Below are 17,688 nucleotides of genomic sequence, written 5' to 3'. Positions count from 1 at the left end.
GACTTATTTGCTGGCTAATTAACTATAGGAACCTGCCATCACCACCACAAACAAGAAACAAACCGGAATATTTATAGTTGTTGGCTAACTTACCTTTTGGCAAATTCATAATTGTATCCCTTATAATTGGATCTTTCAAATTTAATTAAATTTAATTAATGTTTTCTAAATTTATATTTATCATTTGTATTCAATTGAAGAATTAAGTTTTATATCACAAAATCTACATGTGAAGCGGAACGATAGAAATAATAATTTATAAGAAGATAATTATTTTGGATAGAGCATAATTTATACAAGAATAATAGATGAAAATGAAATAGCAAAAAGAAAAAAATCAACTACATGTATAAAAATACAACAATTTATCAAGGTTCGACAATTTTCTAGTGAAACCAAAAAAAAACTAACACTACTTTTCAAAAACTCATCAAAGTTTAGTGAAATTTGAGTGAAATCAAAATAAAATTAACTCAATTTCTTGGCCCTTTCCAACAATTTATATTATGTAGTACAACAAATATCACTATAATAACTAAAACCGTCTATCAGACATATATACTTGTACTATATGTGTATCTATTCCATCATCTAATGATTTACAGGCGACAAATTAAAAGCTCAAAAGCTTAAGTGAAACATTTTTTAAGATTTCTTTCTCATCAAAATATATAATTAAATTTTCTTTTTTTTATTAAAAAAATGAATTCAGGAAAAAAACTGCGAATTCCTCAGTTTGGTTTAAATTAATATTATAATATATTCTTTTATTTGGTTTAGTCTTGAACAAAAAAAATTCTGTTAAATTTTGTTACAAACTAAAAAGTTTAAATCAAACAAAAAAATTAAGTCGAACCTACTAGTTTGGTTTTGTTTAATAAACTTTAATTTCTTAGAAAGCTCGGTTCCATTTTAAAAAGTACTTATTTAACTAAAAAATTAATGGTTTGATTTAAAAAAAATTAATTCTTTTAAAATTCAGCTTGGTTTCAGCTTAAATAAAATAAAAAATATAGTTTAGTTTGATTTGATGCAAACCAAATACACACCACTAATTGACATCAATAAACTTAATTAAAATATAATGATGATGGATTCAATTATTTGTTTAACCTTAAATTTTCTATGTTCATTTGACAGTTACCACGATTGTAACTTGAAAGCGACCGACCCAGCTACCATCAATATATGTATGCATTGCTTTTATGGGAGACATGTGAAAGTGAAGAAGAAAAGAGAAGGCATAACTTATTAAAAGGTTTCTGTATTTTTTTTCTATATGGTCCCTTTTGAAAGTTTATTATCTAATAGATCCCTATAATATTAATGTTTTATTTACTAGGCCTCTTTATAGATAAAAGTTGTGAGCATGTAACTCAATCGACGTTTTCACGTCGAATTTGATAAAAGGTAGTCTTGTAAAAAAAATTATTCATTAAACCATTGTAGCTATATATTTTTACGTGGTAAATTAGTTGAACATTTAATTGGTCGGAAAATTATTATATAAACTTAGTCTGCTATGTCATTTCTGAACTGAGTCAATCATATTATAACACGTCATTAAAATAATGTCATTATTGTAATTTCGTTTGTTATTTTTTTTACACTTTTTAATAGTAATATTACAATATTGTTATTATTTTAATGACGTGTTATAATATGATTGGCTTAATTTACGGAAGATATAGAGGATTAAGTCTATATAATAATTTCTCAATTCGGTCCTATGCGAGTTTTACGGTGAATGTAATTGCACGCCCTTTTTCCTTCTAAAAAGGACATAATACTTTAAAAGTACAGGGACCTAAAAACGAGTTTCGCCAAAAGAATACCTTGTTCATATAAAGTAAGCACTCTCTTCCATCTTATACAAACTTGGAGTAACTCATTTGCGCCAAACACTGAAAAAAGAAGAGAGAAAAAACTCCATTTTAGCATAGAAATGGCGAGTAATGTGAGAGAGAAGTGGAAAAAGAAATGTGAAGTTGGTGCAGAGAAGGTGAAAAGGGTTCCAAGTTTTGTGGGGCGAGAGATTTGGAAAGTTGGGAGAGACGATCCTCGAAGAGTAATTCATGCATTAAAAGTTGGATTTTCATTGACTTTAGTGTCTTTGTTGTATTTGCTTGAGCCTTTATTTGAAGGTATCGGCCAAAGTGCTATATGGGCCGTCATGACTGTTGTTGTTGTTCTTGAGTTCACCGCAGGTATCAAATATTTGTGTTATTATCTAATTAGCATAATTTTTTCATATTTATGATTCATCATTTTGCGTTCTGAATCTGATATGCTCATCGGATGAAGTTTATTTTAGATGAAGTATATTCTTCGATAAGATATTGTCATCCGATGAAGTATATTTTAGATGATTCGACATCTTTCGATTTAAGGCACATAAATAGCTATGCAAGTTGTCATTTGACCTGATATTTCAGGTCCGGTTAGCTTGAATCGGGCTTGAACACTTGATTGCATTTTTAAATGTCAAGTCCAGCTCGAGTCTGCCCGAATCCGGTGTATAAACAGGTTCTAGCGCGATATGCTGCCAACATTTGCTATATCAAATTTTAAGCTGAAATTTATGAAATATTGCTTAAATTGAAATAAAATTAATTTTTTGACACCCTTTTATATGAATTAAATATTTTTTGTAGCATACGGTTCATGGTTTTTGTCGTGATTGACAGTTGTTTGTTTGGTAGATGTTGATTTTGAGCCGTCTGAATTGCAGGGGCAACTTTGTGCAAAGGACTGAATAGAGGATTAGGGACACTAACAGCAGGATTGTTAGCATTTGCTATTGAGTATATTGCACAAGAAACTGGCCATGTCTTTCGAGCTATTTGCATAGGAGCTGCCGTTTGTGTTATAGGTAATTTTATTTAATTCTTACATTCATTTATCAAATTATTTTGCCTAATCATTAAAATATACCTAATTTTTCAGCATTTTTATTTATAATCTAACCTTTTAAAAACACTAAATTTAGTCTAATTTTGATAGGTACATAATAGCCAACTAGGCGTACTTATCAAAAAAAATTGATTTTTTTTCATTCATGACCATACCTAATATTTTTTCAATCTAAAGATAATTATCAAAATCATGATGCCTGCAATTGACGAAATTAAAGAATTTGATTATAATTAAAAACCAAAAAATATTGACTTTAAAAAAAATTGTTTGATTTAATTGAAATATACTTATTAAAATTAGGCCAAATGGTACCAAAAATCGAAGTCATTTCAGATTTTTAGAAATCTATACAAATATTTTAAAAATTATAAAGAAATCTCAATTTGATCAATTCGCTGGAATTCTATTTGATTTTCCAAAATCAATTTAATGGTGTCTGTGTGATATATATATATATATATATATATATATATATATATATATATATATATATATATATATATATATATATATATATATATATGCCAACTCTTTTAATAGATTTTCAAAAAGTCTAGCTTTTTGGCACCACTAAGACTTAAAATGAAGTCAAAATTAAATTGTTTTGCCCTAATTATTTATCAAATTGTTTTGCCCAAATATTTATTATATCTGCTACAGTATTATTTAATTTTTGGGTTTTTGTTCTCCTCTGAAAATGCAAATTTTTATTGAAATTTGACAGGGGCTGCAGCAACATATATAAGGTTTTTTCCGTATGTGAAGAAGAATTATGAATATGGAGTTGTGATATTCCTCTTGACATTTAATTTGATAACAGTGTCCAGTTTCCGAGTCACCAATGTACTGAAGATTGCGCACGAACGAATTTACACGATTGCCATCGGTTGTGGTGTTTGCCTCTTAATGAGTCTTCTCGTATTTCCAATTTGGTCGGGAGAGGATCTCCATAATTCTACCATCTCCAAGCTTGAAGGTCTTGCTAAATCTATAGAAGGTATGCTCGTATAGTTATATGGAGTATATTTTAGGGCTTGGTCATATAAAAATACTATATATTTAAAAAATCATCAATTTTATTCCGCTTCTCAATTTTTCATATTCTAATTGTACTAATTTTTTTAAATTGAATTTTTTCCACACATAAAAAGGTTCAAATATACTTTTCATATTTGGCACGTAGACTAAGTAAGCCTTTAGTGTTTTAAAAAGCTACGGAAAAAATTATAACACAAATTCCATATTTCAATTTCACAAATTTCAAATGTCTTTTTAAAAAAAAAGTTTAAAATTTGAAATTTAATATTTAAGTGATAATTAATTATAATTTAATTTTTTAATATAGAGTTAAAAAACTGAAAATAATAATAAAAGAAAGTGAACTAATTAAATTGAATTTGTGGAAAAGTCCTGTAAAATTAAAAACAAAAATTGGAAATTGAAGTACAATTGACGGTTTTGAAAGTTTGAATGGTTGAGCCTATTCTTTGGCTAGTAACTTACTTCTGTTTGCTTCTTCATGTATCCAAAATTATATAATACTATGGTTTAATTTTGAGTAAAGGGTGAAGCCGGTCTCTGAATTTATGATTTAGGGTCAAATAACTCACTCTTACCTATTTAGACCAATTATGGATAATATTAATTCCAACTTGCCTAATTTTGAATCATTCTTTTAGTTTTGATGGCATAATGTTATTGCAGCTTGCGTAAATGAATATTTTAGCGATGTTAAGAAAGAAGCTACACAAGATAAGTTATCTGAGGATCCCATTTATAAAGGTTACAAACAAGTTTTAGATTCAAAATCACAAGATGAAACTTTGGTAAGTTCCTTTTTCTTCATGAGCCTTTATTTGATACTAATTTATTTATTTTATTAATTAGCGTTTATACCATTTGAGCTATAACTCGTTGATTATTGTATACTAGTTAATTAAGTAGACTGCACCAAATGGAAATGCTATATATAAGACATGTTAAAGCTTTCAAGATCTAACAGAGAATTTACGTTTCGGAAATGCACATAAACATTGATTGAATTAAATTTCTAAGCAACCGTTTTTTATCAATAGACTTAATTAGGGGTGTAACTGAGCCGAATCGATTTAAGATAAAAATATGATAGTTTGTATTTAGGTGTTTAAGATTTACATGATGTGTTTGGGCAGGCATTACATGCGAGTTGGGAGCCTAGGCACTCCAGGTATAGCAGATGTCCTTGGCAGCAATATGTGAAAATAGGAGCGGTTCTTCGCCATTTCAGTTATACTGTTGTAGCTCTACATGGATGCTTGCAAACAGAAATTCAGGTAACCTTCAAAACAGTATTTTTAAGTTAATACGAGTCCTAATGATCCAAAAATATCAAATCATTTTCAATTTTTTTAAATCTAATAAAAAAAATTAATATCCGTAATTATAATTCAATTTATAAGACTAACGGTAATTGTAACTCAATTTCACTAATTGTTTAATTTGATATGTATTTTAAAATTTTTAAATGATGAATTTATATACATGCATTTTCTTTCAATCATTCATTCAATTTTGACTAAAATTGTAATTTTTTCTAATTAGATTTACAAAAAAAAAATTATACCTATTAGACGAATTAAATATTATTACGGTTATTGAACTATAATCAGCGTTGTATTTATTATATTATGATAATTAGACTTCCATTTATCCAATAATGAGAAATAACTCGGATAATTGTTCATATGACATACAAATTGTTTACATGACAAAGTTGAAAAATAAGCAATTCCTAAATCACATAGGTAATTATTGGCTGGAATTGATTGGATAATTTTATATCGTTGAAAAAAATGAAAGTCCAGTTATTTAAATATAAAGTATAATTTCATTTGACCGTTTTATAAAAAATATTTAATAGTGACCACATTAATATTTAACCATTTATTAAGCTTTATTACAAATTTTTCCTTAAAAAAGCCTTATTACAAATTTATTTTTAAAAAAGAGAACTAAACTAAACGAACTTTCATATTTTCTGATAATCAGACTCCAAGATCTTGCCGTGCCCTCTTCAAAGATCCATGCATAAGAGTAGCAAATGAAGTATCAAAAGCACTAATGGAGCTCGCCAACAGCATCAGAAACCACCGCCATTGCTCTCCAGAGATACTCTCCGATCATCTCCACGAAGCATTACAAGACCTCAACGCAGCAATCAAATCACAGCCGAGGCTTTTTCTAGGCTCCAACAGCAACCAAGCTACCAACATGCTAGCAGTAGCAGCAGTACACGCAAGACAAAAGCAAGAAAAAGATAACAATAACAACGACGGAACTCGAGCGTCGTTATCGAGCGTAAAGACGGATAGTTCCGCATTGCTCGAGTGGAAATGGAAAAGGAATAACGAGCAGAAAGAATCCGAAAGGAAAGTACTAAGGCCGCAGCTGAGTAAAATCGCGATAACGAGCTTAGAATTCTCCGAAGCGCTTCCATTCGCTGCATTCGCGTCGTTGCTGGTGGAGACTGTGGCAAGGCTTGATAATATGATTGAAGAAGTTGAAGAACTTGGAAGGATTGCTAGCTTTAAAGAGTTTAAAGCTGGTGATGATGAGATTATAATGGTCAATTGTGAGACACCTAAGGTAAATGTTGCTCAGAATCATTTGTCTACTTCTGATGGGGCTGAGTGACTAATTTTTATTAATAGTCCATTATGTGATTTCATGTAATTTTCTGATGGCTTTTAATTATATTATTATCCATATAAATCAATTATATATGAGATGTGGTTTACATGATATTTTAATTTTATTGGATTTTTTTTGGATTAGGAAAACTGAGTGATATCGGACTTGTATCCTATATTTGAATTTGGTATCAAAATAATATCAAAATTTAATTTTTGTTTCAAATTTAGACTAAAATAAATTAACGTGACAATTGTAGCAGCATTTTTACGAATACACGTCCGTGTAAGTTGTCACGTCAATTTATAATATGGCGATAAACGTGATATTCTAACAATATATTTAATTCGAATTTCATATCAAATTGAACTGTGTCAGGACTTAAAGTTAAAATTTTAATACTCTTTTATATAATTAAAGTTTTAGTACCAAATTGATATATTAAATAAAAATTTGATGCTACTTAAATTTGTAAATCCATTTTTTCTTATTTAGAACAAAAAAAAGAACCAGTCGGTTGATTTTGAATCACATTAGACAAAGGTATATTGGTTTGGTATGCTTTACAGCTTTAGCATTTATTCATTTAACTCCAACTAAGTTTTAAATGTCACGGGTTCAAAAAGAATAGATAAAAATAAAAGATTTCTTAAAAAGAGGGCCCAACCGGGTTCGAACCGGTGACCTCTTGATCTGCAGTCAAATGCTCTACCACTGAGCTATGGACCCCTTTTTGTTATGGTAGTGTAAATATCATATATCTACTAATAATTTGAAGGATAAGATTAAATATTATTACAAAGAAGAGGTGGTTATTGAGACTTGATATGGAAATGGCTTTTTCTGTTGCAAACTCTGCTGTGTATGGTAATCGATGGAAGTGGAAGAGTAGTCCAAAAGCCCTATTTGGTTGGAAGATAGGCAAAAGAGATTCTGATGATAAACCACAGCCTAAGTACCATGACATTCATCTTCCATTCCCACCTTCACTTGTTGAAAAAACATTCTTGAAAGGTACATTCTTTCTTTCTTTCTCTTTTAATAACTCCTAAAATATAATCTCCAAGTTAAATATTTTTGCGGTTATTGAACTATAAGCTCTTTTTTGCCTAACACCTTTTAGGGGAATCAATCACTTTTGGTAGGTTAGGTTCTATGATAAACAAGAGGTTATTCGGTTATTTTTAGAGCGTTGTCTCATATAATCGTTGCGCCGCGTCATTTTTATAACAAGCCAATGAACATTAGTGTTAGGAAATCTTTCAATTATTATTTATTTATTTATTCATTCAATTTTTCACATAGCTCATTATTGACTTGTTGTGCAAATGACATGGTTGCTTTAGTATAATTTTCCCAATTTTTATATATGTGAATGTTAGAATGGTGTGGTTAACCATTTAATCTGATTTAATATTCCTTTTATAAATAAACGTACTATTTTAGTCATCCATAGAGATAAAAAAAAAAATTGGTCTAAAATGATATGATAACCTTCCATTATTATAAAAATGATAATTAAATTATCAAAATATAATAAATAAAACGTTGGTAATCGTTTTGTAAAAGTTTATAATTCAGTAACCCGAGTATGAATTCATGTATGAGCAGATAGAGAGCTGAAATGCTGTTACAAAGCTAGCATAGATGGATTTGGTGCAACAAATTTCCACAATTGCAGTGACTTCAAAGGACCATGTGTTATAATAGGCTACACAAACAACTCCTTCAAATTTGGTGCATTTAACCCTGAAGGCTATAGAAGCACTGATGATTACTATGACTCATTTGATTCATTCCTCTTCTATTGGACTGAGACAGACCATGAAATTGTTATTTTACCCAAAGTTGGTGGCAGTGGTGCAGCCATTTTTGATTATGCAAGGGGTGGGCCTCAGTTTGGGGCCGATGGGCTTCTCATCGGGCCTCCATTATCGCCGGTTATGGGCGTGTTCACCGGGCCTGATTCGAGTTACGGAGCAGGTGACCTGAGAGTAGCAAAGTCTAGATTGGGATTGTCTTATGCTAAAAGAGCTGATGGGAAGGAGTCTATATTTGGTGATGACTCGAAGGCCACTCTTGATGAAGTTGTAGTTTTCTGTAGTCCTAAAATTGCAAGTTTATACTAGTTTAAGGTATATTTAATCCTCTATAGCTTTTGTACTATAGCAATTTTCAGCATAAAGTGTAATTTTCTTCAAAGTTGAATTGATTAAAAATTAGGTCTAATCACTCAAAAGCTTTCTATTTTTAAACCTTTTTTCAATTGCACCCCGACGTTGGAAAACTCTCTCAAAACTCTCTCACCTTTAAATTTCATTCCAATTGCATCCTGACGTAGGAAAATCCTCTCAAAATCCCCCCTCTTTTAGATTTTTTTCAATTGTACCCTAAATTAAAAAAATTTATAGTTTTGATTTTAGAAAGTTATTAGATATAATTTTAGGAAGAATGATCTCCTACATTATTAATAATTTTAGTGTTTAATTTAGAATATAAATTAAAAATAAAAGATTATTTTAATTTTTTTTCATGTGAAAAGAGGTCAATTTAATAATTTAGGGTACAATTGAAAAAAAAAATCTAAAGGTGGAGGGTTTCTGAGAGGATTTTCCTACGTCGGGGTACAATTGAAGAAAAAAAAATTAAATGTGGGGGGCTTTTGAGTGATTAAGCATAAAAATTACTATTATGTGGGTAGATACAAACCAAATCAATAAATCTAACCGGACCAAAGTGAATATATATAATTTAGGTCAGAATTTAGCTATTCGGTTCGGTTTTGATTTTTACAATGAAAAAATCGGAGAAACAGATTCGACAGATTATAGAACAAATAATTGAAATGGTTTAATGGTAGTTCTTGGCAAAACGCTGATATTTTTTAAAAATTGGATTCCTTCATTTTTTTATTGTTAATATTGAATACATATACTTTTAATTTTGTAGATATTATCGAGTTGTCTGTTACGGTAAAAAATGTGTGTACTTCACACACAGTTAGTGCGTCTGAAATAAAATTTTTATTCATATTTTCATATTGATCATTTTCTGAATTGCGTTCCTGCATTTTTATTTTTATTCAAAGTCTCTTTATTGGTTTTTTTTCGGTTTAACTTGGACACTGTAGCACTGCTTGTGACGGAAATAGCAAATGTCTATAAAATTGAAAGTATACAAATTGTAATGGAGGGATCCATTTAAAAAAAAAAAACAATAGTACAGAAATACATTTTGCTAATATTATATTCTTTATATCTCTCAAAGTTATGATTCTGAGTCTAAAGACTGCCACTATAAGTGATTCTAAAATTTTCAATATCATTTAAAAATAAAAGGACATAGAGGGAGCTTGGGAGGCACCAAACGCGTTATTCATCTGACCAATCTCTTCATTTGTTGTATTTACATTAAATTTATTACATGTAAGAGATAAAAAAAATTGAAATGAGCTAAAAAATATTCAGCTTGGTTCTAAATGACTAAATCTATAGACACAAATTTGGGTTACATTTTGGTCCTCTACTTACTATTTTTCGTATTTGTTTAACTAAAATGGTTCCAGTTCAAAAAAAAACAAAAACAAAAACTAAAATGGTTCACATCCTTATAAACATATCCAAATTATGTGTCCATTTAATGAAGGAAAGAGGAGAATAGGTGGGTGGCAGCAGAATATGTTTTAAGAGTAATTTTAGGCAGGGGTGGCATGAAAGTTGGAAGGATATATTAAGGCTTTTAGGAAAGTATACGTTAAAGTCACTATATAATCTTTTATTTTTAATTGTACCCACAGAAAAAAGTTACACGATATAGTCTTTGGCTATTTGTCAAATACATTTTTTTATAATGAACTTTTTTATCATTAAGAAGGAAAATTTACGGGACTTACGGAAGAAATTAAATCTACGATCTTAACATAATTTTGTTCAGCGTAGATAATTTTAAACGTCATGCCGCTAGCTAATAGTGATTTTGATGCTTCAATAATTGTAGAAAACTCAATTCTATGCCAAATAGATTAATTTTGCTTTATGGAATTTGTAGTAAAATACAAAAAGACTGATCATCCAAGCTACACAAAACCGACCAATTGTTGAAATGATATGTATAAAGGTCACCTTTCTCAATGCACTGTCTTATTTATGTTAAATGTCACCTTTTACATCTCTACAAAATATTAGAATGGTCCAATACATAATTTTGACAAGTACAGTGACTGAAGATGACAGACGAGTCCTTTTACCACCGTTGGTTGCCAAGTTATGCATCATGCTATCAAGTTGGTTTACAAATTTTAATTTCTATACTATCTTTTTAATAATTGAACTTTTATTTGGGCGGTATAGTAGATAACAAATCCTGATATATATGATGTATTTTTATACGATATATTTACTAAATTATATTTCATATTATTTCACATCATAATTTGAAATTTGAGATTTCTATAATTTCTGTTACATAAAGATATTGTTTGGTGACAAATGAGGCTAAATTATAATCTCTACATCACTCGTCACAGTATCAACTATTTTAGATTAGGTTAATATTAACTCTCGAAAAAAAATTATGTTAATATTATTTTTCTTTTTCTTTTAAATTTTATTATTTTTTTCTAATTTTTAGACATATAATAGAAGAACTGTGAGTACGACAGTGCAGAGTTCCTAAATATTTCCAAATCTGAAAAAAAAAGAACTGAACAAAAAATATCCAGTTTAAAAAAAATATATATATATATTGACCATTGATTTTTTTTTCAAATTAAATTGATCTAAAAATTTAATTAGTATGGTTCCGAATATTAGATAATTAAATTTTCATATTGAAAACAGTATTGTACTATATCGAATTAAAAATCAAATTATATACATCTATTAACACACATAATGACACACACATATTATTAAATTATTAATAAAATTAAATAATGAAGGACGATGATGCTATATTTATTTTTTAAATTTAATTATGATATTGTAAGTTTGTAACGTAATAAGAGAAAACAATATATTTAATAGTTTATATTTTACTAATCACTGTATTAGAATTAATTTTAAAATATACAATCAATTTGGTGTATAATTATAGATAATATTTACAATTAGTTTTCATTGATATGATACATTAAAAATAAATTTATGATTATAAAATATTTACTAAAATTAATATAGATGCATATAAAATAATATATTGTCTTCTTGATTTATGTGTAAATGATATGTCTTTTTTTAAATGAGAGAGAGGAGTAAAATTCCGCCCTACTGGTATGAAAAAATCGTCCATTGGAGTTTTTTGTTTTACGATTGCCTCCTCAGTTAACTTTTTTGACTAGATGCGTTTGGGGTCCTACTGTTATTGTGTAGGCTTTTTAATAGTTAAGCCAAAAACAATTATATTATTAACATACTAGCTAACATGTGAGACTCTAGTAGTCGATTTCTATGTAATAACATAATGAAAATAAAAAAGAATTTATTATTCGCCGCCTCTAATTACTTGACACCGCTCCTAAAAATACCTTTTTGCCCTTCTTTAATAAAAAAACTCTCAATCACATTCGAATACGTTGATTAAAATGACGGATAACGATTACAATTCGTCAGATAACGAGTAACGACATTTCGCAACATTTTTTTTTCGGCTTTTCCGACATAAAATCGGTTTTTTAATTTTTTTTTTATTTCCCCCCATCTGAGCCGACGTCCCCAGTTGGCGTCATCCCAGATGACAGACGCCCTGAGTTGTCATCTTGGCCGACGCCAACTGGGGACGTCGGCTCAGATGGGGGGACGTCCCACTGGAACGCCTCCCCAGAGGAGAGACGCCCCATTGGGACGTCTCTCTTCTAGGGAAACGTCCCAGAAGGGACGTCCCCCATTTTTTCGTTCGATTTACCAGTGGGACGTCCCCGGTTCGCGTCAGTCCGAAGGACGGACGTCCTCGCAAAAAAAAATTAAAAAAAATAAAAAACATTAATGCGATAAAAAAAACTTAAAATCGAATGTTTACCGGCGATTCCCAACCTCTATCTCCCCCGAAATTCAACATTTACACTGTAGAATATGGTTTTCATTTGATAGGTTTGAATGAATTTAGAGGATCTGTTTTTTTTATACTCCCTCCGTCCCGTTTAAGAAGGAACAAATGAGTTTTGCACAAAGATTAATAAAATAAGATAATATTTTATTTTGTCATGTCTACCCCTATTAATTAATTTATATTTTTTCCAAATAATAGTATAAATGTATTGTAAATTGAGTTGCATTTAATGCTTATTGAAATAATTAAAGGGATAAAAGTGGAAGTTCAATATAAATTAGCACAGAAAACACTATATGGCCTTCTTAGATGGGACAAATAAAAATGGAATATGTCCCTTCTTAAACGGGATGGAGGGAATATATAAAAAAAGGGCAAAAAGGTAATGTGTGGGGGCGGTGAATAGTAAAAAAGGGCGGTGTTTAATAATTCAGAATAAAAATATATAAAAAAATTAAACAATTAAATTATTCACTATTTGCAGAAACTTTAACAATGAAACATGATCACACAATGCAAGAAAATTATATTAAGAAGCCATAAAAAACGGCTGTTCAATACAGAAATAAAGCCAATTAATGATGCAATCTATAAAAGTGATCATCATCATCATTGTCTACAATTTAACCAAATAAACAACATACTAACTTAACAATTTAGAATATAAAACCCAATACTAAAGAGTCCCTATAATAGCAGGACCAGCTCCACTTAACACGCACAATTTGTTTGATAAATTTACTCTCTTATTTTCCCCTTCCAAGAACAAACTGTAAAAGGCGTTGTCTTGGAGATCCAAATTCTTACATAACACTACCTAACTGTATCACAATCACATGTAGTTTCCATGTCCTGATGATGAGTAAGGTGACACGTAATCAGAACGACTCGGATGATCATCGACAGGTTCGATCAATTCTCCGGTATAATTCGTGTACGATGAGAAGTCAGTATGTTCGTATGGTAGCCATGGTGTCATTGAACCTGGATACTCGAAATGTGGAAAATATTCAGATACTTGTGGATAATCCTGCAAAAAACCAATCAAATATCATCAATATAAATCTCGAGATATAGCAATTAGTCAGGTTAAATTTTCTTGCGGTTAACAAATTATTGGCTTTTTACATTTCGGTTACCATGTTTTTTTTCTTTAATATTTTGACAGCCTAATTTTATTTTGTGAAAAAAAGAATTGTTTTGTCGCTGATGTGACCAAATATGTGGCACGCGACTTTTTCGTTGCCACGTAATCATTGGCCGTAATTGCCATGGTAACCTTCCGAAAAAATGAAAATGGGTTACCAAAATGTAAAATATGAAGCGATAATAACCGAAGGTGAAAAATTTATAGTTTAGCAACCGCAATTTTTTTAATCTCAATTAGTCCATGAATTTAACATTTAAGCGATTTGATGATTGACCTTCGAAGAATCGAGAATAAAATCAGGCGAAACCCAAAGGCTCGAATGATTTCCATCAGTTGGATAGGGTTCGAATTCAGACATTGGTGTGATTTGATAAGGAGAAGCAATGGGGCTTGAATGATGACTCTCAATACATGGATAACTTGCTTGACAAGGAATGTGCTCGTTCGAGATTATATCACCGTTGCTCGAGCTGCCAATGATCATCTTTGCCTTAGGCTCTCCATTTGAATTGCCCGTCTTTTGTCCTTGCTCGTTCCTCTTAACCACACGGCACAGAGCGAAAGCTCCCTGCAGAAACAACTCACAATGTTCAATCACATATGCTTACTTTCCAAGTCTACAATACTAATATTCATATTTTGCGCTCCTTAAATACCTGAAAATTTGATGAACCTTGAGATACATCATCGCAGAGTCGATATTCGTGCATTACCCAGTCCGTTCTATCCCCTAAAGGCGCCCTTCCGCGATAAAATACAAGGGTCTTTCTATAGCCAGTTAAAGAAGATTGACAGACGACTTTCCGGTCCTTCCCAGTCGCCTTCCAATAGCCAGCTTTCGTGGCTCTATTTGTTCTTGATCCATTCGGATATTTTCTATCCCGTGCGCAGAAGAAGAACCATTCTTTATCTCGTATCGGAAGGAATGATTTCTCTGCAGCATTTGTTAATTTAGTCCATAAAATTAATGTAACTTTCATGATATAATTGAAGAAATGTTTACCTGGCAGCTCCCAAGGATCAAATTTGTACAAATCGATTACAGGAATTACTTCAAGCTCGATTTCGAGCCCCTGAACTTTTCGATGAAGGTAATATCCAACTAACTCCTCATCAGTCGGATGAAAACGAAAACCCGGTGGCAGTGAAGTCCCTCCCATTTATCTCAAACTAACTATTTTTATCTTCTTTAAAATTATTACTAAAGAAACAGAAAAAAACAGGGGAAAGTTAGAATAAAACAGAGCAATTCTTGATGGTTAAGTATCAAGGGTAAAGCTATTGAAAATCTGAAAAATCCAAAAATAAAAGCTTTTATAAACACTTGATTTTTTGCAAAGTATTAAGTACAATTTCCACAGATTGCACCCATTGTACAACATAACCATTTTCCTCTAAAACTTCAACTTTTTATAATCAGAATATTAGCCCCCCCACTCAAATTTTGAAGACTGAAATCAAGAAAATTGTCCAAATTCTATAAAACTAGAATTTCCAAAATAGGAACCTATTGAAATACCCAGAAGCTAAAATCATTCAAAATTTGTAAAAAAAACTGAAATTTTTGAATGGATGGGGCCTAAGATTATGGAGGCTTTATGTAAAATTAGAGTTATTGGAAGAAAAATTGGTAAATGAGAAGAAAAGGGAGTGAAGTTGAGTAGAGTAAAAATGGAGGTAGGTGAAGTGTGTTTATATATAGAAATTTGCAGTGTAAAAAACCACCGAAAGCATAGAGATTGCTTGTCCTAATCATCCCTCTAAATTCCACAACTTTGCCCCACTTTTCACATTTAGTTCACACCTATTACTACTAGTTTTTCCTTCCCGCCAATTTCTTTTTATGACCGTTGCACATTCAATTTCAATTCATTTCTCAAAATGAAGCACAAATTATACAATTATTGATACCTTTTTGGTCAATTGAATTCTATGAACATTTATAATTGAATACTTGGTCTAGGTTGTGTCATAATAAGTGATAGCAGTGTCAAGTTAGACCGGAAAAAACCGATTAAAGGACTTACTTTTAATAAAAATAATTATGTAAGGACCGAATTTTAAAAAGATAATGACAAAAAAATATTTTCAGTCGAGCTGACGGCACGTGCAGTACACATATTTTATTTTTGTGACAGAGGAACTTAAAATTAATAAAATTTGATTAAGTGTAGGGACTTCACGTGTACAAACAAAAATCGAGGGGCATGTGTTTTGCTAATTAAATCCTTTCAGAGTTTTTGTGAAGTTGTTATGTATCTATATCTATACTATATATAAAAGCACGGATGGGGGGGGGAGGACAGGCACATTTACCGAATCATCCTCCTTTAATGATTATTTAAATTATGATTTTATGGTAATTTGTTAATCAATTAATTTAGTTATTTGTACATTCGTTTAACTATTATTTCTATAGAATATAGTTTGAATTCGGTAAGCATAGTGCATTTTGATTTGTATTAGAAGACTTCAATGTAAGCCATATTGAAATTTTGCTACAATTTAGCTACTGTTTTCTTTTTAGGAAGTACATAACATATCCATGACTAATATTTCATTCCAAAATATAAATTTTGCTATAATTTAGCTACTGTTTTTTTAGGAAGTATATAACATGCCCATGTCTAATATATTATTCCAAAATATACTAATTATGTTTGGATAATAACTGTGGATATTTTAAAATATTGTTCGGTCTTTAGCCAGACAATGTAAAGAAAAGTAACATAAAAAATCTGCTTCAATCGATGTGCATTAGAAAATATGATTTGCAGTTTATCATTACTCATTAGGATTTTGTAGAGTTAAAGAGAAAGATATTGGTGTAAATAATTCGAGTTTAGATATTTGTTTACGGTCAAATAAAATTAATTCCAGAATAAAAAGATAAATCAAAAGAAGGAAATTTATTAACCGATTATAAAAGAATAGTAATCTCTATATCCTAAAAACTACTCCGGCCACATACAAATTTGATCTAAAAATATCGCAATTTTTTTATTTTACCAAATAATATTAGCTCATGCTTAATTAATCAAATAATAATCAAGTAAAAGATAATTTTAATACAAAAAAGAAAAGTACCACTTGCGAATTTTTATCTGTATTATTAATATAGCAATCAAAACATTAAGGTAAACGTTCTTATTAATTTATGTTTGTCATTCAATTCAAATATGCTATCAAATATGCTATCATGATATCTCTAATATTATTTTAATTATTAATTTAAATAATTATAAAAAATAATATTCTTGATCCAAATCACAAAATATTTACTAATCCAACACATATTCTAACAAATTTATAATTAATATAGCATTAATTATAACTAATCAATAATATTAATAATTATAATCCTTCTCATAATATTTTATAATCTAATAAAAATTCTAACTAATCTCTAACTAATTTAATATTATTTAAAAGTATTTAAATAATTTAATATTTATTATAAATAAATTAACTATAATAAATTAATATAATATGTTTAATCCAACTAATAAGGAATTTTTTTAATCTATATTGATTATAAATAAAATAAACTTATATAGTTATAATAAATTAAATTATTATATAATTAGTTGACGAGTCACAATACGAGCCACGTGTGTAACACGTAATGCGAAACTAGTAAGTATAAATGCATTTATATTCGACAAGGATTCATTTTTATTGTTTGCATCCATAAATTTGTGAAGAGAATTATAAAATTATAAAAAATTGAAAAAATTATTTATGGTTCAAACATTTTTCATAAATAAAAAAGTTCAATAAACTATAAAAGTGCTAATATTCTTGAAATAAAATTTGTTTCAATATTTTTTTACTAAATTTTTTATTAATCAACATAATATATACTGGCTATATTGTTTTTAAAATATAAGCTATCAAATTAAAAAAGG

The 17,688-nt window shown here is 29.6% G+C and overlaps 3 protein-coding genes and 1 non-coding gene across 5 annotated transcripts; 2 read left to right on the top strand and 2 right to left on the bottom strand.

Annotated features, from left to right (window-relative positions):
- Window positions 1–1,820: 1,820 nt before the first annotated feature.
- On the top strand, window positions 1,821–6,696 carry LOC126679978 (aluminum-activated malate transporter 12-like). 2 transcript variants are annotated; one of them, XM_050375005.2, is made up of 6 exons: window positions 1,821–2,207; window positions 2,732–2,872; window positions 3,737–3,913; window positions 4,621–4,742; window positions 5,088–5,228; window positions 5,944–6,696. In XM_050375005.2, the coding sequence occupies exons 1-6, from the start codon at window positions 1,946–1,948 to the stop codon at window positions 6,586–6,588; spliced, it is 1,488 nt and encodes a 495-aa protein (XP_050230962.1). In that variant the 5' UTR covers window positions 1,821–1,945; the 3' UTR covers window positions 6,589–6,696. The 2 variants fall into 2 exon arrangements, with proteins under 2 accessions (XP_050230962.1, XP_050230961.1); XM_050375004.2 differs by having other exon boundaries at window positions 1,822–2,207; window positions 3,641–3,913.
- A 546-nt stretch (window positions 6,697–7,242) lies between these two features.
- Window positions 7,243–7,314, bottom strand: TRNAC-GCA (transfer RNA cysteine (anticodon GCA)). Its single transcript has one exon. It is a non-coding gene; the product is annotated as a tRNA-Cys (tRNA).
- Window positions 7,315–7,403: 89 nt separating this feature from the next.
- On the top strand, window positions 7,404–8,814 carry LOC126682265 (uncharacterized). Its single transcript, XM_050377872.2, has 2 exons — window positions 7,404–7,599; window positions 8,197–8,814. Exons 1-2 carry the CDS (start codon window positions 7,413–7,415, stop codon window positions 8,712–8,714), a joined length of 705 nt encoding a protein of 234 aa, XP_050233829.1. The 5' UTR covers window positions 7,404–7,412; the 3' UTR covers window positions 8,715–8,814.
- Window positions 8,815–13,133: 4,319 nt separating this feature from the next.
- Window positions 13,134–15,446, bottom strand: LOC126680347 (NAC domain-containing protein 71-like). The gene is made up of 4 exons (XM_050375466.2): window positions 14,784–15,446; window positions 14,437–14,714; window positions 14,055–14,348; window positions 13,134–13,660 (listed from the first exon to the last, which is right to left on the bottom strand). Exons 1-4 carry the CDS (start codon window positions 14,938–14,940, stop codon window positions 13,463–13,465), a joined length of 927 nt encoding a protein of 308 aa, XP_050231423.1. The 5' UTR covers window positions 14,941–15,446; the 3' UTR covers window positions 13,134–13,462.
- Window positions 15,447–17,688: the final 2,242 nt, after the last annotated feature.

The sequence above is a fragment of the Mercurialis annua genome, linkage group LG5 (genome assembly GCF_937616625.2).
Source record: "Mercurialis annua linkage group LG5, ddMerAnnu1.2, whole genome shotgun sequence".
NCBI lineage: Eukaryota > Viridiplantae > Streptophyta > Magnoliopsida > Malpighiales > Euphorbiaceae > Mercurialis > Mercurialis annua.
The sequence above is the reverse complement of the archived record's forward strand: the minus strand, read 5'-3'. Positions and strand labels throughout refer to the sequence as shown.

Coding starts and splice junctions, on each gene's coding strand:
- LOC126682265 (XM_050377872.2), top strand. CDS start 7,413: ATGGAAATGGCTTTTTCTGTTGCAAACTCTGCTGTGTATGGTAATCGA. Junction 7,600..8,196: donor TGAAAAAACATTCTTGAAAG/GTACATTCTTTC, acceptor ATGTATGAGCAG/ATAGAGAGCTGAAATGCTGT.
- LOC126680347 (XM_050375466.2), bottom strand. CDS start 14,940: ATGGGAGGGACTTCACTGCCACCGGGTTTTCGTTTTCATCCGACTGAT. Junction 14,349..14,436: donor AAGGTTCATCAAATTTTCAG/GTATTTAAGGAG, acceptor TTGTTTCTGCAG/GGAGCTTTCGCTCTGTGCCG. Junction 13,661..14,054: donor TTATTCTCGATTCTTCGAAG/GTCAATCATCAA, acceptor GGTTTTTTGCAG/GATTATCCACAAGTATCTGA.
- LOC126679978 (XM_050375004.2), top strand. CDS start 1,946: ATGGCGAGTAATGTGAGAGAGAAGTGGAAAAAGAAATGTGAAGTTGGT. Junction 4,743..5,087: donor AATCACAAGATGAAACTTTG/GTAAGTTCCTTT, acceptor GTGTTTGGGCAG/GCATTACATGCGAGTTGGGA. Junction 5,229..5,943: donor GCTTGCAAACAGAAATTCAG/GTAACCTTCAAA, acceptor TCTGATAATCAG/ACTCCAAGATCTTGCCGTGC.